Source organism: Podarcis tiliguerta, assembly GCF_965153285.1.
Source record: "Podarcis tiliguerta genome assembly, chromosome: 4".
Classification (NCBI taxonomy): domain Eukaryota; kingdom Metazoa; phylum Chordata; class Lepidosauria; order Squamata; family Lacertidae; genus Podarcis; species Podarcis tiliguerta.
The window spans coordinates 63,807,093-63,826,907 of NC_139537.1; the positions used below are offsets into that span (position 1 = coordinate 63,807,093).

A 19,815-nucleotide genomic window follows, 5' to 3' on the forward strand; every position below is an offset into this window, starting at 1 on the left:
CAGATTCATAGCTGTCAACCTTCCCTTTTTTTTGCGGGAAATTCCCTTATTCCAGCGCTGCTTCCCACTGCTATCCCCGGATTGTTAGATATCCCAGATATCCCGTAGACTGTCCCCGGGACAGTTGAGGCTGCTGATCCCTTATTTTCAAATCTGAAAGTTGACAGCTATGTTCAGATTGGGGGTGGGGAAGTTGAATAAATTGCCTTTTGCTGCAACCTGTGGGCTGTTTTGTATGCAGGGATTTTGGCTGCATACAACCATACCTCTGACCTGTAGTGTTGATTGCGCTATGTTGTTGCCTCCTGTTCAAAGACACACTCTTGTCAGTGGTTATCTCCCCAGTTACAACAGGGCTATGGTAGCATAGACAAAACTACAGGGTTGTTGAATGCTATTTTCTTAACCTGACCTCCCAACCTGCATTGTGGGGATATAAACAATGGGCAACGTTACAAGGTTGTTTTATGCTACTCTTTCAGCCTTAAATCCCCACAGTGCCATGAAACTCACTGCATGATCTTGGACGAATCACTATGTCTCAGCCGAACCTACTTCACAGGGTGGATGGGAGAACCAAGCATACTGCCTTGAGCTCATAGGAGGAAGGGTAGAATTAAAATGGGAGTAAATAAAGAATAAATAACTAACCCCCAACATGCAAAAGAGATATAATCCGAAAGAACTGTGTTACAGGGGTGTTCTAAACCACTTCCAACTGGCAATATTAATTTATTTATGGTATTTATGAATCCAAAGGAGCTCAGGGTCATATACAAGAAGCAGTAAGGCAAAATACATTGAAAATGAATAAAAACATACACAAGCTAAAAATAAAATAATAATTCTAACCCCATTTGTCTTCAATTCAATATGACTTCTGAGTAGACTTTGTTAGGACTGCTAATCGTCAGTGATCAAAACACCAACTCCTACTAAGGATTAAACATCTCATTGTCAAAGTAAATGTCTAGATAAATAAAAAATCTAGGGTAAGATCATTCCAAAGCTGTGTTTCCACCACAGAGAAGGCCTTTCTCACCATGAATCCTGGCAGGCATCTGAAGCAGAGTCCTCTGCCTCTGCGTCACCACTCTGCCTCTCTCATCACCCCCAATTTTAAGGAGGAGGCAATCCTGCAGATATTTGGACCTTGAGTCTTTTAGGGCTCTACAAACAGTTGCCAACACCTTGAAACCCAGTAGTACAGAGACAGCCAATGCAGAACTTTTAGGGTCAGAGATACCAGGTCATATATCACTGCCCTACTTAATAACTTGGCAGACACATTCTGCATTAGTTGTAGTTTCCAGTTTGTTTTTGAGTGCAGCCCCACGTAGGCAGACTGTAATAATCCGAATGAGTTCATCAGAACCCAGGTAACTGATAGCAAGTTGTCTTGTTCTTTGAAGGGCCATAGCTGGGAAGAGATGCTCTTTGCTACCACAATCACCAGAACCTCCAACAACAACAGTGAACCAAGGAGAAACCCCATGCTATGTAGCTGCTCCTTCAGCAGGGGTGCTACACATACCAAATCTGGCTGTCTTTCTGTTTCCTGGACAGTATGTGTCCCTAGTACCTTCAGCTTATCAGGGTTCAGTCATAGTTTATTGGCCCTTGTTCAGTCTGTCACTGCCCACAGTACATCTACTGCCTCTCCTGATTCAGATGGCAAGAAAACTGGCAGTGCTTCCCCTCATAAGCCTGGCTATCTGCGCCTAGCAGTTTCATAGCATGGGAGACAAGATAGAATCACAATCAAGGATCATATATCTCTTTTCACATTTGAAATTGGCTGCAACTGTCTTGTCTTTTCAGTTTACTAGGAAGGGTCAAGCAATTACCAGACAAGTCTTCCAAAATCTTCCAGGACAGTAATATATTTACATACTTGGCCAAGGGAAGTTAATTTTTAGTGCAAAACAGTAGTGATTAACTCCCCCAGAATTTGACAGAGTTGGAGGTCTGTGCATAGCTATTAATTAACTTCTATGAACGTCTAGTAAAATTTTGACTGTCCTGGGCATTTAAAGGGAACTAAAGAAAGAAGAGTTTTTGCCACGTTGTCCTTATTTCTCCTTTTGGGTCCCTTACAGCTAAATAAAGATGAAGAGAATAAAGAGGCATGAGGTCATTTAAAGAGAAAAACTAACCAACTTGGCATAAGCCAGCAAGGGAAAACCTGTGCCCCCCCCCGAAAGTTGGTGGGTTCCAGCTGCTGTCATCTCCATCCATTGCCCATGCTCACTGGGATTGATGGGGACTGAAGTGTGACAATATTTGGCAGACCACAGGTTCCCTATCTCTGGCATAAGTGGTGCAGCAGCTGTTTCGACTCAGTTTGGGTGTTCAGGCAGCAATACCAGATTGACTCCTGCTGGTGTGCCTGAACTGCCCTGGCCTTCTTGCTGTCTCCCCGCCTCACCATCCCAGTATATTTCAGAGATGCTTCTCCCAGAAGGTCGGGTCTGTGGCCCCTCAGATTTGCACAAAACCAGAAAAGTGCACTATTAGTTTGCTTGTGTAGGTTTCTGGTTTTGTACAAATCTGAGGTATCAATAGGAGGGAAATGCTCAGTTCAGGGGTGCTAGGAATAGTTAGCAGCACAGCTGGAGATGAAAAGCAATTGTGTTTTCTCAGTGCACGCTTTTCAGATTAACTTGCTGTGCTGTGCAGTACTGTATAATGCAGTATCTGGTGTAGGAATTCTTAATGTGGTTTGCTAGTGCAGTTTTCTGCCTTGTTCAAATCTGAGGGATCTGAGGGGGGAAATGTAGTTCAGGAGCCACAGGAAACAGTTATAAGCACAGCCAGGAAAGAAATGAAAGCATTGAGGAAGTAGGAGGCATGGAAACAGAATGTCTGACAACTGATCTACCCACCCAAAACTACTGAAACAAATGTTCTGTTGTCGCAGTTTCCCCAATCAGATTATCTCCATATCTGGTAAACCTGATTTTGCTTGGGGAAAGCATCAAGATTGTTGTTGTTTGAGAGTAATGTCATGTGAACTACGCAAACAGCTGCAAACACAGTGTGGATGAGCCCCTGCTAGGTGTAAATAAACTGTGATCATTTACTTTGCAGTAGCCTGTCCTGCACTGACATCCGAAGCAGGCCGCATGAGTAACCACAACACTTGTTGCTGTTTTGGGTTTTAAAGCATAATAATATTAAACAGAATGTTTCATGTCCTACCAAATCTCATTATATTTATTAGAGAGCAGCTGCAACTCAGATGCAATCAACAACATTTACTACCTGGTTAGGAAGCTGTAAGGAGTGAGTGAAAAGGAAATTGCACCGCCTATACAATTTATCATGGAAGCTGGTGGGTATAAAGATGGATTAAAAGCAACTCAACTTTTTTAGAGTGGAGTTCCGGAACAAAGCTTTTCTTCAGTTATAAGCTGTGAAGCCCGGAAACCCAAAGTTCAGCTAATCCTGAGATTAGCTGCTAGCCGCAACATGTTTACTTTGGTGATGGGAGAGGGGGGGAGAAGTCAACAACTACAAATCTCGGAAAACTATTGACATTGTTTTTACCAGTGTTGGATGAGCACTCCACCCTTCTTAATACTGTGAAACTGATCAAGTTGTGTGTGTGTTTTAAGAACATTGTTAAATTGCCATTTTGCCTGGCATCATCTCCAGAAGCCCCTAATTTCACATAACTAGTGTCTGGTGACCTTAGGGCAAATGGTTAGGAGAAACTCATTCTAATGCTCCTTCACACATCTAGCTGATTATTCTGCACAGAAGGAAGTGGTGAGTAAATCTATTCACCTCCTGTGCTGAATCATGATCTGGGGCTCCCTGTTTGATTACTGGATGACTTACAAGTGAATGTGGCCACCATTGAAGAGTACAGAGATGTGAGTTGTCTGCAGTGTTTGATCTGCAGCGGCTATTTCACACGTGCAATTCATGCCTTGATGTTGGAGTCACTGAGTGATGAGCACGTACGTGAGGCTTCAGCTCCAAAACCAAAACATTAAACTACTGCTTCATTATACCGCACTGTAGAATGTACATTTACATACCCTCCAACATTTCTCCAATGAAAATAGGGACGTCCTATTTGATGATGATGATTTTATTTATATCCCACCCATCTGACTGGGTTGCCACCCTGCACTCAGCTCTCACTTGTAGCTCCTAGAAGCTGTCAGCATGGGGCAGCAGCCACACCCCAGGAATGGCTTTGACTGGCTGCCTAAACCAGGTGAGGGTAGCTGGTGGGTCTCAAACCCTCAGTGAGTAAGGGTCTTCTCCTGCATGGGAAGACAGGTTCTAGCAGATTGAGCGGATGTGGCCAATAGTGGCTCCAATGGTCAAGAAGGTGGTTTCTGCATTATAGAAGGAAGTGAGGGGCAGATGAGGCTCATCAGTGTGGGTAGGTAGCCCATTTAGAAGAAGGAAAACTCTGATCTTAAACCTCCACTGCCTTGTGGGATATCTTCGGAAAAAGAAAAAGCTAAGGAGTAAACCCTACACAATTCCAGAACAGATCCCTAATATGGTTGGAATGCACCTCCTTCCAGCAACTCCTGCAGGCAAGTTGGTGCCAAACGGATTGCTCTAATTTCCTTTACACCACATCATTGAGGTTGAGAGGGGGCTCTTGTTGTCTGGGCAGCCCAGGACCTCCATTCACACTGTCCAGGCTTGTGCCAAGGGGAGGTCACTTCAGTGCTGCAAACACAGCCGTTTGACTCTCAATACAGATAGATGCCAACAGTACACGAAGCAGGAAAGGGAGAGTGACAAGAATGGTTAAAAAAATTCCAGCAATACTGTTCCAGAGATAGTTTCACCATGCAAAACAAAAGCAAGTAAACTTGAGCCTCAGCTCAAGGTTATTTTGGTATATATGCTACAAGCGTTGGCGTAAACAATAAATGCTCCAAGCTTTCAAAGAGTAGAATTCCAAGTATATGTTAATTAGTCTGTAATTGCTACCCAAGATGATGCTAGGCACACACAATTTTGCATTACAGAGAAGTCCCAGTGATTTCCTTGGAACTTGGTGTTTCCCCCCCATACAACTACACATAAGGCCAGCTAGACAGAGCCAAAGAACTCATACACACATGAGTTTCAAGCACTTTCCAGAATTAATACATAAATTATTGTTTGTATTATTTGTTTGTTTGTTTGTTTAATTTGTATACCATCCTTCCTCCAAGGATCACACGGCAGGTTACAGTTTATAAAAAATACCAACGTACATAACATAAGAACAAACAAAGCAATAACACCCTCCACACACACAGTTTACACGGCCATAGATTGTTTGATTTGCCAAATGCCTGAGAGAAGAAGAATGTTTTTGCCTGGCACCTAAAGATAGGTAACGAAGGCACCAGGCGAGTCTACCTGGGGAGAGCATTCCACAAATGGGGAGCCACTTCAGAAAAGGCCTGTTGTCATCTTGACACCCTCCGGACCTCTCGGGCGGAGGAGGCACACAAAGAAGGGCCTCAGATGACGATCACAGAGTCTGAGTCTGTTAGCGTAGGGAGAGGTGGTCCTTGAGATACTGCGGTCACATGGTGTAATTGAAAGTCACGCCTTTGAAAGCCATTAAGTCTTAGGGCCCTCCAGCCAGCTGGTTGTGTGTGCCCTGTTGGTGATTGTGTGCATCTGACTGAGTACAGTAGCCACAGGTTCAAATGGAGCTGGCAGACAGCATCTTTCCCCTTGATATGTCCTCACATAAAAATGACTGTTCAGGTAGCCTTTACTGTAATGCACAGCTTGGGACTGAGATCATCAATATTCTAAAGCAGACATACTTTCTGCTTCTTCTGAAGCAGCAGATGACATCCAGCAGGCAAAAGGAACATGTTGCCCTCCAAAAGATTATGGACTCCAGCTTCCATTAATCCCTCCCAGACAGCGTGACTAGTGACCAGGGATGGTAAGAATTTCAGTTCACAGCATCTTGAGGCCACAGGTTCACCACCTGTGCTCCTACAGACTGCTGAATTGTCAAGTTTTACAATGCAAAACGGATTGTTTTTCTCTCCCTCTCACATCCCGTGGTCTCCAGGAGGTCCTGTTATGTCACCGCAGTGGAATGCTGAAGAATGCCAACAACAATCCAAAACCCTTTGAAAAATATTTACAACTAACAAACATAAAATCAGGGCGAAAGTTTTGTATGGCCATTTAGCTGGGGACAAGATGAGAGGTCGAAGAGTACAGTTCTCTAGACAAGTGTGTTGCTTCCCGGTTGTTTCGTTTACTTCCATCCAAGGCTATTTGTCTACGTGACATATTCTTTTGGCAGGTAACTTCCTTCACAATTTATGATCATATGTGGCAGTATAGTACAAATTCACTAAAACAGATTAAAAAACCCAGCATTTAAATAAGGTGGTGTGTGTTTGTGGTGTTTATGACTGAGAGGACAAAATGTTCAGCTGTTTGGATATTTATTATATGAAATGTTATGAGAAAGAAAATAAAATACTTCTTACCTGCTTTATTCAGGTGCACCTAAAGAGATAAAAGGATGAAAACGGATGCTTCCCCAACTGTTTTTGCTAAGATAAAGGGGGTTAATTATTAAACTTTCTACTTCATCATTTCCTAGTTCTGCTGATGCTTTAATCCTGGGTCATTGGAAGTTTAAGACTGCATTACAGTCTTTTTTGTTTTTCCCTGAAGTTTCCAAGTCTGGAAGGATGTTAGGGGGATTGCTGCTTGCATCTGCCTGGGTTGCTGTTGCATATCCTGAGTTTTGCAAACCAGGTAAGATTCCATTTTATGTCTTAACCTTCAGTCGCTGTCGTTTTGACGATCTGGCACATTGAAAACCCAGGGCTGTAGTTCTATGTATACTTCGAAGTAAGCCTTAGAAGTGGGACTGATTTCTGAAGAGCCATTTCTGAATACGAAATGATACTGGGTTGCCTTGCAATCGGGAGAGCCTTTATTAGGGTTAAAATAACTCTGAGAATCCTGATGGGGCAATTCACAGAACCTTTCCAATAATATCCTCTTTGTCACCAATCGTTCAACACTGGTTGGCAGGTCTCCGAAAAATAATGACAAATCTGTATAAGTGGTCCATGATTTCTCCACAATTTGTTGGTGGGTGGGTGGCATTCACATGTACAGATTTTCCTCTTTTACGTCTGAATCCTAAGCAAAGTTATCTGGAAATCCCCGCCCCCCGACATCAGTAGAACGTTCCAAGTACAGTAATTGTATTGGGGGGGGGGCTCTATTTCCTGAAATACATTCAGAACATATTTATTTGAAATATCTCTGAACTGCCCTTCATCACATTGCGATATAAGGGTGGGGTATTTTCATAGCTGTCAACTTTTCCCTTTTCTTGCGAGGAATCCTATTCGGAATAAGGAAATTTCCCTTTAAAAAAGGGAAAAGTTGACAGCTATGGGTATTTTTGCTCAACATAACAGGGATAATAATATAAATTAACGCCAACCTATAGAACTACAACATAAAAATACAAGGAGGAGATAAAATCAGAATATGAGCAATAATGATAATAATAATGCTCTGATGCACTGAAGAACACAAATGAATAACAAAGCTTCATTTATACGTGCATGAACGTACATTTTACTTTATCCCTTTCCTTTGTAACAGATGCAGAGAATGCTTTCAAAGTGAGGATTAGTATCAAAAGAGCTCTAGGAGATAATGCAGTAAGTGAAATATTTACATCCACTTTTTCTGGTGAAAGTTTTACAAGAGGCCAATTAGTGTTAACTGTGTCGTAAAAGAGATATAAGCTTGCCTATGAAAGTTATGAAATTATCCATCCAGTAAATTTTCTGACAAATTGTTTTTTTCCCCTTCTTTGAGATCTGAACAACGCTGCTTGAGGAGATACAATGCTTTTCAGCCATTTTAAAAACAAACACACTTTCCACAGCAGACTTCCAGACTGTCATTCTTTTCTAAACTATTTCAAGTACTTACGCTTAGTATGAAACACACAGTTTATGAGGCTGTCAAACCCTACTTGAATCTTTATTTTGGTTGTCAGCTGCATCAGTCGAGACTACTGAAGGATTAAATGAATGTTATCAAATACTGTGGTCATGTAACTCTCTTTGTTGGAGTAAGTGTATTTTGTGTCAGCTTCTAGCTGCTTCAGACATCTCTTCTACAGAAGGAAACAACGGCTTTTCTTCAGTTGCATGTATACCATATGGTGCCACTTGAAAGGATAACCAGCTGTCTTCTGTAAGACAAACCTGTATATGAAGCCTCACCAGGCCCTCTACAAGCCCCAATGCTTCTGAATCTACCAAGGCAGCTCTGTCAGCTATACCAGTTGTTTTTATTAACATTAACAGCATTAACATTTATATACTGCCCTTCATCCAAAGATCTCAGGGAGGTTCACAAGATAAAAATACATCATAAGAATAAGAATGATTTATGATTTATACCCCGCCCATCTGGCTGGGTTTCCGCAGCCACTCTGGGCGGCTCCCAACAGAACACCAATAACAATAATAAAAAAGCAGCAACATCAAACATTTAAAACTTCCCTAAACAGGGCTGCCTTCAGATGTCTTCTAAAAGTCAGATGCAGTGGACACTTGGGTTGCGAACGTGATCCCTGCGGGATTCACACTCGCAACCCGCAGCGTTCGCAACCTGCGTGTGCGCATGCGCGGGTTGCGATTCGGCGCTTCTGTGCATGTGCAAAGAGCAATTTAGCGCTTCTGTGCATGCGCGACTGCCGAAACCCGGAAGTAACCCGTTCCGGTACTTCCAGGTTTTGGTGGTCCGCAACCCGAAAAAACGCAACCTGAAGTGTCTGTAACCCGAGGTATGACTGTAGTTGTTTATTTCCTTGAAATAATTCCTTGAAATTTCCCAGTTCCACAGGGTGGGCGCCACTACCAAGAAGGCCTTGTAGCTTCACTTCTTGCAGGGAGGGAAGCGCCAGAAGGCCCTTGGTGCTGGATCTCAGAATAAAAGTACAAATAAACAGAACAAGAACAAAACTATAACATTCCCCCCCCAACAAACACATGTAAAAGGTTGTAGAATAATAGTTTATATGAGGAGAGGTGCTCCTTGAGGTATTGTGGTCCTTAGCCATTTAAGGCTTTATAGGTCAAAACCAGCACGTTGAATTGGGCCCAGAAACTAATTGGCAACCAGGATGAGTGTAATAGGTTCAAAGCATTTTCCCTCAGTGAGCAACCTGGCTGCTGAATTCTGCTCCAGCTGAAGTTTCCGATCTGACTTCAGAGGCAGCCCTATGTATAATGCATTGCAGTAATCCAGCCTAGAGGTTACCAGAGCATAGACTGCCAAAGTTAGGCATGGGCCGCATGCCAAAGCTGATGGAAGGCACAGCAAAGGACCCAGGAATACCCCCAAGCGATGTACCTGCTCCTTCAAAGGGAGTGTAACCCCAGCAATAGCAGGCAACTTCCCATCCATCCAGTCTAGGGAACCACCCACTAACAGTGCCTCGGTCTTATTAGATTGAGTTTGTTGGCTGTCATCCAGTCCATTGCTGGGGCAAGGCAATGGTCCATCACATCCACTGCCTCACCTGCAGATGTAAAGGAGAAGTAGAGCTGTGTGCCATCAGCATACCCCCCAACTCTGGATGGCCCCACTCAGCAGTTTCATGTAGATGTTAAACAACATGGGGGATAAAATTGAGCCCTGAGGAACTCCACACTGAAGGCTCCATGGGGCTTAAGAACACTCCCCAAGCATCACCCTTTGGAAATGACCATCCAAATAGGACCAGAACTACTGCAAAGTAGTGCCACCCATCCCTAACTTAGACAGCTGCTCCAGAAGAATACCATGGTTGATGGTACTGAAAGCCACTAAGACAGGGTGGTCCAAATTTTCATACCAAGTGGGTTGCAAGAGTGCTACTTTGTCATGTGAGGGCAGGGAGTGCGGTCAAAATTTGATGCCCCCCCCACCTAGATTTAAATACCTAGAACAGTGATATAATCATTGTGAAATATTTTATTTGTGTTATATTGTATTTAAGGATGAGAAATTCATTAAAATACCAATTCACTAGATGTGCAACCCTTTTGTATGTCTAGTGAATCAGCATTCATAGCTATGGGTACATTCGTCTACTGCATCTAACCTACTTTACTGGAACACAAAAGGAATATTTTGAAATTCTGGGAAATTACAAATCATTCTTCCTAACTAAAGAGACAAGGAAGAGAATTTTTAACCGGGATAAAAAATTACATTGGATATAAAGATACATTAAGTTCAAACTGCATTTAATTACAAATGAACTAATCTGAATTATTGCACAATTAAATGTGGATGCTTTGATGATTTCTAGGTAACATGTTCAAACATAAATCATTTTTGCATTCACTGTTTTGCTCTTTCTTGTTCTTTTCATAGTAGAGATTGGCAACTGGTGATATCCTGGCCAAATCCAGACCCTTAACAGTTGTTGTCTGCTCCCTCTCCCCGCAGCCGTGGCCCAGTTTCCATATTAGAAGAATAGAATAGAATATGTAGCTGTGATCACGGGATTCAGGATCAAACTACATGTTCCACCTCTGCTGCATGTCTTCAAACCAAGCCTGACTGCTTATTCTTCTTTGCTAAGGACTTTGTAGGCCAAAAGGGCACTTGGAATTGTGCCTGGAACATAACCATCAGCTCTTTAAACAGTTCTCATGTACAAGTGACAGGCAACTGCTGGCTAAAGTTTCCAGATTTTATCTTTGTAATAAGAGCAGCTTTTGATAGGAAGGCCAGATACAAACTTAACTAATTTAACTAATAAATACACAGCACGTTGTAGTTACCTAGTCTGAGTTCCTCATGAGCATGTTAGCTGAAAAGCAATAAAATCTTCTCCCTCTGCCTCACTATCCATAACAGTGTGTGTGTGTTTGTGTGTTTTTACAGTATACTTGGGATACTAATGAAGAATACCTATTTAAAGCAATGGTGGCTTTTGCCATGAGAAGATATTTCAGCCAAGAAACCACCCAGTGAGTATGCCTGATTTTCCTGTCAGTCAGCCTTCCCCAACCTGCTGCCCTTGAGATGCTTTGGGTTAAAACTCCCACCAGGCCCAGCCAGATGCAATTCAGAGCACCCACACTCCAGAATGATGCAGAGCACAAGACTTGAAACACAGAGGACTTGCTAAAGTAATCTGGGATAAAGCCCAAGGCCCTGCTGTTCCAAAAAAGGAGCCAGCAATCCCAAGTGGTCCAGTCAACTAAACATTCAGTTGAACATGCCTAAAGTAACTGTTGGATCCCAGCCCAGAAGGGGAAAGCTTGTTTCCTGGAAACTGGAAGAAGAATAGCAGCAGCTCCTTTTGTTTTATCTCTTTGTCATCACTATCTAGCTTGAAGGAGGCTCTCCTGCATCAGATATTCTGAACAGGTTTACATTTGTTTATAAGCATATTTGCTTTTTGCTGAAGCAAGCAGAAACAGTCCCAATGTAAATGCAAATTTTGCACATCCATATTAAGAAATAATAACATTTTGACAAACACCTTTCCCCCCAGCGGTGATTTAACCATACTTTGTGTCTTACTTAACAGACCTGTCAAATTATTTGTGCAATTCCTAAAGGACAACACACTAGGCGTTGATCATTCTATGTTAAAACTTACTGTAGCCTTTGTGAGGGGTTTGTTACTTCAGTTTCCATAATCTGTGACTTGTTTAAAATGCTAAACAGATTCTTAGTGTGTCGGGGAAGTTAGAACAACCAATAAGTAAGAACACTTACTTTCATTCAGATGAGTTATGTTAAATCCTTGAGTGCAACTGGGTTGAGTCCAGACCAGTGCCGGAACTACAGAATTTTCCATAGGGGACAAAAGTCTGCCCTGTTGCCCCCTCTCACTGCAGGTTTGTGTCCCCCTGCTAATATGAGAAGGAAGCCTTCATTCTCTTCCTCCATAGAGGTTGGAGTCGGCACCCACCAATGTCGGGTGGCTCAAGACATTTTGCTGCCTGAAGCAAAGGACAAGATGGCACCTTCTCCCAAGAAGCCAATTTGACTGGTAGTTGAATCTTACTCTAATACTGGTGAAAGGACAGTATCTTCCACTGCACTTGAGGGTATCAGGCTAGCATAGGGAGGACAGGGCAGGTCACATGGCATTCACAGTTCTGTCCCCTCCCTGCACCTCAGCATCTGCCGCCTGAGGCAGCTGCTTCACTCTGCCTCATTGTCAGGCTGGTCCTGTTTCTTCTCTTTGTCAGCCTCCCACCGCTGAAAGAAAGGTCTTTCTCGCCTACACTGTGTGTGTGTGTGAGAGAGAAACCTCCTCCAGTTGTGATTTTAATTTGTTTTAATGCTGTATTTTATAGTATACCAATAAGTAGTAGCAGTGGTGGTGGTAAATATGCCTTAATTTTTGTATGTATCATGATGGATGACTCCACACTAATTCCATTGATAAAACTACCAGCAGATGCAACCGAAATACCATAACACGTTATTAAATCTGTAACTTAACATGTAATATATAAAATAAAACATCAGTAATAAGTAACAGAAATAGTGTTACAGTGCTGTTAAGCAGCCAGAAGATGTCACCGTTGAACAGAGGTAAAATCCTGTGTCGTTTTTTTTACCTCAGGAGACTTTTTTTTTTAAAAAAAAGAGCCATGTTGCGGATGGATCAAGGTCAGAAGGGCCACCAACATTGGCTCTACACACTGATTATCTCCTGCACTAGCCAAAAAGTGGGTTGGACTTTTTAAAGCCCCTCCTTTCTAGTGTGAGCAGCAGAGGTGGTGGCAGAACCTCAGCTGCTGGCTTCCATTTTCCAGCTTTGACCACATGGATGGGCAAAAGCAACAAAAGTGCTTTTATTGCTAGAGGGGAAAAGAAGTATGGGATCAGCTATCATGAGAGACAGATGGGAAGCCCTCAGAGCCTTCAGGCTACCAGCTGCCTATTCCATTTGCTTACAGGCTTGGACTAATTTCTGTGAGGCAATGAAGTACATACCAGAAATGCAGGTTTGCTCAGATAAAGTGCTTTGACACTCTAACACAAGCATTTTTGTAATGGGCTTTTTGCAGTCAGGAAAGTAATGGGGAAATGCTCCGAAAAGTGTGGGGTGAACAAATGATTAATAGGAAGATGTATAAATGCCCCACAAGCAAATTGGGGTGAATGCTCGATAAACAGGCCTAAGTTGTAAGGAAGAACGATGAGACAGCAACCTAAAAGATTTGGCTCAATGGGCAATCATTGCTTTTCAGAGTCCACTGTGCGACTGGTCTTCTCTCAATGCTCCATATCCTGTTTTCCATACCACATCTTGAATTGGGGACATAATAATCAGTGGCGTAGCGTGGGTTGTCAGCACCCGGGGCAAGGCAAGTAATTTGCGCCCCCTAACCCGTGGATTTGCGCCCCCTAACCCGTGGATTTGTGCCCCCTAACCCTAACCCCCAGATGTTGCGCCCGGTGCAGCCGGCCCCCCCTGCACCCCCCACGCTACGCCACTGATAATAATAAAGAAGAGCACCTCCTTAATGAAGGGGCTTGATTTCCAGATAATCTTGAACCTGCCCCCTGTCTTTTGACTACTTAGGACTTGGTTGTCATTATTCCGTTTGTTGATAATCCCCTTCTTCTTCTTCTTCTTCTTCTTCTTCTTCTTCTTCTTCTTCTTCTTCTTCTTTGTCCTAAACTATTCACAGAATTTCCAACGTATTGCTCTGCAACGTAACAGATCGGGTATCATTTTGGTTTGTTGTCACAGATTCATCCACAAACGCAACTATTCCTAGGACTGATGTGGAAGCTGCCATAAGGTACTGCATCAGCCATTTATATCTTCTCACAATGTTATTCTAACCAAACATATTATCTGTTAGTAAGCATTTGGATTGCATTGCTGGTCAGAATTACTTAGAGTTGCATTTATAGCTCTCCAGTAATTCAGTCTTGTAGGCTAGATTCCAAGAGAGTGCTGTGTTCAAATCTACACAGTGGTCTTCATAACTAGAACAGGGTTTTAAACCTATGTTCTCTGACTCCATGCCCAAGACTTATTTTTTCACATAAATTTCCTGTTATCAATGCTTTAAATCACTTTGAGCTATATATACAGTATATCCCTTTCATTTGTATCATTGTAAGAATTGCTTTCTGCTTTTATAAAGCACAGTGGAAATGTACTTTTCTCTCACTTCCTCATTTTTTAAAATAATCACATTTAAACTGGGAAGTGAGAGCTTATTTGAGGGGAGAAGAATAGTCCATTTAGTACCTCCATTGTATGTTAGGAATTTGTTAATGATAGTGCCTGTAAATGGGGAATCCAGGAAGGTTTCAGTGGAAAATAGTTGTTATAGGTGTTTTTAACTTGCTGTTGAACTTAGGTTGTTGTTTTTTAATCATGTTATCTTTTAGAAGTGTATTGCCTCTGGTTTGAATAAAAGCAAATGTGGCAATGAATGAGACTGCATTCTTCGAGAAAGATTAACTTTTAAGCTTATGAGCAGATTAAACTGTTTTCTACAGAGAAACTCAAAACCAACTTCACTGCAATTGTGTGTGTCTGGGGCGGGGAGGAGATTACTGATTTGTTGGACCATGGTAAGAATAGTGGAATGCACTTTGTTTTGGCTGCTCTTCGAAGCATTTACACTCTGCATAAGCAGATTTACCGTAAGTCTCTTTCTTCATCCGCGGCATGCAGTTCTAGCACCTTGGACTTAGAAATGTTGGCCATCATGATAGGAGATGTTGTTGAACTGTTTGTTATGGTACCATCAGTCCCTATTGCTAAAGGACAGCTAAGAACTAATAAAAATGCTGCCCAGTGCTGAATTCAGGGTGGGGGGGAGAGAATAGGGTTTTAATGAAATACACAAGCTCCACGCCCCAATTTTAACCAAGCTATGGTCTCCCAGAACATTGTAGAACCAGTAAGAACCCAACGTGTGGTTTGATAAGAAGGACAAGGTCCTTGCAATTCAAGCACCGCTCCTTTTGTACGGCACCACAGCAGCCCAAAGCAGACTGAAGGGCTGAAGTGAAGAGGAGAGGAAGGGGAAATCCCATCCCATCCAGTGGCATAACGTTGGATCTTGCCCAAAACGTTTACGTGTATAACAGTTGTTATAAAATGCATCACTATTTGTGCAGTCGCCAACATTTATAATGTGAAAACAAACAATTAATGAAAGGGGGAAATGAACAAGACGTTCTACTTCGTATCTCTTTTTAAGGAAGAACAAAAACCGAATCAACAGTGCCTTTTTACTGAATGATGATGCGCTGCAGTTTCTGCAAATCTCGTCCACTTTAGCACCACCAGTTGAAGGCTCTGTGCCGACGTGGCTGATTGTGTTTGGTGTTGTCCTTTGCATCATTACGGTTGGAATTGCTTACCTTATAATATCCGGAATCCATCAACGCAAAAGGTGAACGCTGCATGTTTTTATGTTTTTGCGTTGGCTTTTAAGGGAACTGTAGGTTTTGGGAGGGAGCGGTTGCTTAAAATGTCTGTCCATCCCTTCACCGAGACTTCAAGGGACCTAACAGCAATAATTCAGAAACAAAGAGGTCAGTTTTTAAAAATTCAAAAACAGAACTTCCAAATTTGTGGATTTCCCCAAAAAGTCAAAGGAGAACAATACATTCACGAACTAGTCACATCATAAACACGCCAGGAGAAAACAGTTTCATTGAGCACTTAGCACTTGAATACTGTGAGGCAGGGGGTCAGCCAGATCTACTGAGAAGAGTTTGGATTTGATATCCCGCTTTATCACTACCCGAAGGAGTCTCAAAGCAGCTAACATTCTCATTTCCCTTCCTCCCCCACAACAAACACTCTGTGAGGTGAGTGGGGCTGAGAGACTTCAAAGAAGTGTGACTAGCCCAAGGTCACCCAGCAGCTGCATGTGGAGGAGCGGGGACACGAACCCGGTTCACCAGATTACGAGTCTACTGCTCTTAACCACTACACAACACTGGCTCTCCACACTGAGGCAGTGGGTTCCATAGCCTAGGTACCATAATGGAGAAGAGCTCTCCCATGTACAAACCAGCTATTCCTTTGAAGGTGGTGGGACACAGAATTGGATCACCGATCTGAGCTGGAGAGCAAGATATACGGGAGGAGGCTGGTCAAATTTGTCGGCCAAATTCATAACAAAAAGAGAAAAGTCATATTTAACTACCAGTTTCTATTTGGGGGCAGGGGAGTGCAGCCTTGCTCCTGCTTCTTGATCTCCCTGCAACTTTCAATACCTGGCCCCTGGCAGCTAAGTTCTAGGGTGCCACAGGGTGTTATTTTATCCCCAGTGCTATTTCATATCCATATGAAGTTGCTGGGAGATTTGGAGCAAGGTATGAGTACAGTGATTCAAGAGAGGCCATACTGAATCAGTGCCTGGATGCAGTGGTGGGATGGATGAGAGAAAATAAGCCAAGCGTGAATAATGGCAAGGAGGCGGCATTGCAGGCAAGTGGTTCCAGTGTCTGATCAATTGGTCCATTGCCTGCCCTGAATGGGGTTGCACCTCCCCTGAAGGAGCAGGTATGCAGTCTGGTAGTGATTCTAGATCCAGCTTTGTCACGGGAGGCCCAGGCAGCCTCCGAGGCTAGAAGCATCTTTTACCAGCAGCAAATGGTATGACAACTTCCTAGACAGGGAGTAGCTCAGGCATTGGTGACTTCAGGGTTGGATTTAAGTCTCTGCTCTCTTATGTGAGGCTTCCCATGTGCCTGACCCAAAGTCTACAGTTAGTGAAGGATGCTACAGCACAGCTGCTGACAGGTGTGCGACCTTGTCAACATGCAACATCTCTGCACAGAGATCTGCACTGGCTGCCAATCTGTTACCAGGCCAAGTTCAAGGTGTTACAATTTGGAACCAGTTTCGTTGTGGGTCCACCTTACTCCATAGATGCCCACCTGACACCGCACAGAAGACTACAGGGAATGTGAATGTGGCCTCAATGGGTGAATGGCTTAGGGCCATGTGAACAAGGCCTCTGAAGATGAGGTTGTGGAAGATCCATGTTGCAATCAAGGAAAGCACTTTCCATTTATTTTTAGCAAAGCTCACCACCCAAGGATTTGCAGCAGAACTATATACTTTTATGGCAGTGAGTATTGCTGATATGCAAGTCCTGACTGAGCTTGTTCCCGCATGTATTATGGAGCTGAAGAAATGCTGTGGCTGACCTTTGAGTCTGTTATCTCCCCATAGCAGCTGATGCTTCATCATATATGGCAGGGGAGGGTCATTCCCTGTGAATCAGTGGTCGGCAAGGTCAGAAATCAATCTGGAAATGACCCAAGAAGAGATTGCTAAGCTGTTCCTTCTAGTCAAGATGGAAAAAAAACAGGGAAATTTTGGTAGGACAGTCATTGCTTTTATCGCAATTATATCAGAGGTGGGGTCATCTAGAAAATAAGTAGTGTGAAAGGCAGAATAAACAGATGAAAAAACTGGTTGTGACAGAAGCTGTAGGGAAATTTCTAACTGTAAATGAAGTTCATTTTTGTTGATAATGAGAGGTTGATGAATGTGCTAGAATCTCAGGTGTTAAAACAGTATTTGCCAACCTGGTGCCTTCCAGCATGCTGGATTGAGCTGGCGAAGGCTATCTTAAACACAGACGATGTCTTGCTGCTGGATTACACCACACTTACTCAGAGATCTCCTAAGATTGCCTTTAGCCAAGAGCTGCGTCAAATTGCATTGGTAAAGAAAAAGCACAAGGAGTATGCCTTTCGCCTGTGCAGCCCTCACAGGGCAGACTGAAGACCCGCATTTGTCAGCGGGGTGGGCTTTGCATCTTTTGGGGGTGTGGGAAGAGGGCTTGCTCACACAGCCAGTAACACTCTAGGCTCGCCTGTTATCTGGCTGCACTGCAGCCCAGATGCTACCAATCCACTGTACTAAAATGGGTTTAGGTACGTTGAAATTCTGTTTCCCAAGTCATGCTTCTCGAGGACAATAACTTTCTCCTCTACTCTTTTCAGACGTAATAAGGCACCTGAAGAAACAGAAGGTTTAGAAGATAAATGTGAAGCAACCGCAACAATGGAAAATGGAATCCCCTGCGATAGCTTGGATTTAAAAGCTGGCCGTATTAATGGAGTCTATGCAGCAGCAGATGACGAGCGGTTCACGCCCTTATGAACCGTCTCGGTTTCTCTCGTGCCCTTCCTTGGGACTCTGCCCTCGTTTTATCTAGCAATTAATGATGATTATCGGAGAACAAGAAGAGAAAAAACTTGTGTACTTTGCCTTGTTTTCATTTGGCGATTCCTTTTATAAGCGTGTTCATACATACACACCCAAATTCAGTTCTCATCGAAAGGTTCATGGAAAGAGCAAATCTGACTCCCAATGCTTAATGTTCTTTGGACCTATCAGAGATTTGAGGACAAAGGCCATTTCGCAGCAGGAACAGTATTAGTAGGGATAGATGGATCACTCCATTCCTGCTCCTTATAACTTTTGCATATTTAATCCATAAGCTTGTTCCATCCCACATTCAATTAAAAGAAAAAGGAAAATCAAATGCCTGCACTTTTAAAAATTTAAATATTTTTGAACATATTTCTACAAAATTATTCTTCCAAGAACACATTTCAAAATGTGTATTTCTGGGATCCAGGAACAACCATTTGGATTTCTCACAGGACCCCTGTGTAGCATTTAAAAATGCATTTTTGTATGTTTTGAGCCAAAAGCGACATCACAAGATGCAGAGAAGTGTGAAAGCCGAAGAATAACTGCGTAAGGATCTCTATACATTAATGAGGGAGGTTCAGATCACCAAAATCAAATTCTTCAAGCATCCTGACTTGTTACTAGTATTTAAATGTTTAGTTTCCCTTTGCTTTTTACTTTCCGAGTGAGGGGAAAGAGTGAATTGCTTTGATCCAATATATTAACCAACATGTGCGCTTCATTGAGGCCCATGAGAACAGAGGATTGGGGAAATGGGTGAGAAAGGAACATTTGCTGCCCTTAGGGGTTTACGGATGATCACTTTTCAGAGACATGTTGTGCTCTTGTCGCTGTCATTGTGCCTTTGAAGCAAGTTCATGATCTCTTGTGGAACGGCTTTTGAAGATTTCTGCAGGGCTTTAAGAAGTAAATATGTGTCGGGGGGGGGGGGGGGACTAGCTTCCTGCTCCATCACTGCTGCCAATAGATGTGCATAGTTTGGTGTAACTGTTATGACCACCTCTGGGCTAACACTCAGAGGTTGAACAGAGGGAAGACGATTAAGAGGAGCTCATAGGTTGAACCGCAGGGAGCAAGAGGAAGCAACAATAGTGCATGTACTGATGTTCAGAGGGAGGAAGCATGCTCAATAGCAGGCCTGTACATGCGTCCTTCTCAACTTGCATGCATCTCTGCCCCTTCATACAAACTGTGCTTACTGTCTTTTCCAGCTGTAAACCCCATTGAGCAAGGGGGTGTATGTCTTTTCCATACAAGCTGTGGTGTACTTTTTTAGACAATAAAATACACTATTGCTGAAAGCATCTCAGTCTTTTGAGTTCAAGAACTGGAAAGCAGGTATGGATATCACTACACGAGAGTTTCATTGCGGGGGTTCTGTCATGAACCAGTGACCTTGCACGTTTCTTACTCTCAGAACTGTTATGGGATGTCTTTCTCGGATAGGCAAGATGAGACATTGCTCTATCTGTCTAATTCTAGTAGCTGCCAACACTCTACTCAAGCAGAGAAGGGATACTGGGTATCCACAAACAGGAGTTCGCTAATATTTGGGTGTCTCTGCACTTTCCTTTCTACATACATGGAGAAACGGC

The 19,815-nt window shown here is 43.0% G+C and overlaps 2 protein-coding genes across 3 annotated transcripts in view; both read left to right on the top strand.

Annotated features, from left to right (window-relative positions):
* ACE2 (angiotensin converting enzyme 2) overlaps positions 1-19,815 on the top strand; it is a 174,988-nt gene that overhangs the window by 128,840 nt on the left and 26,333 nt on the right. The gene's annotated exons all lie outside the window — the stretch shown is intronic.
* On the top strand, positions 3,234-19,521 carry CLTRN (collectrin, amino acid transport regulator). 2 transcript variants are annotated; one of them, XM_083439091.1, is made up of 8 exons: positions 3,234-3,334; positions 6,059-6,298; positions 6,679-6,762; positions 7,630-7,688; positions 10,921-11,006; positions 13,698-13,811; positions 15,234-15,428; positions 18,004-19,521. In XM_083439091.1, the coding sequence occupies exons 3-8, from the start codon at positions 6,696-6,698 to the stop codon at positions 18,161-18,163; spliced, it is 681 nt and encodes a 226-aa protein (XP_083295217.1). In that variant the 5' UTR covers positions 3,234-3,334; positions 6,059-6,298; positions 6,679-6,695; the 3' UTR covers positions 18,164-19,521. The 2 variants fall into 2 exon arrangements, with proteins under 2 accessions (XP_083295217.1, XP_083295216.1); XM_083439090.1 differs by lacking the exon at positions 3,234-3,334 and having other exon boundaries at positions 5,509-6,298; positions 6,502-6,762.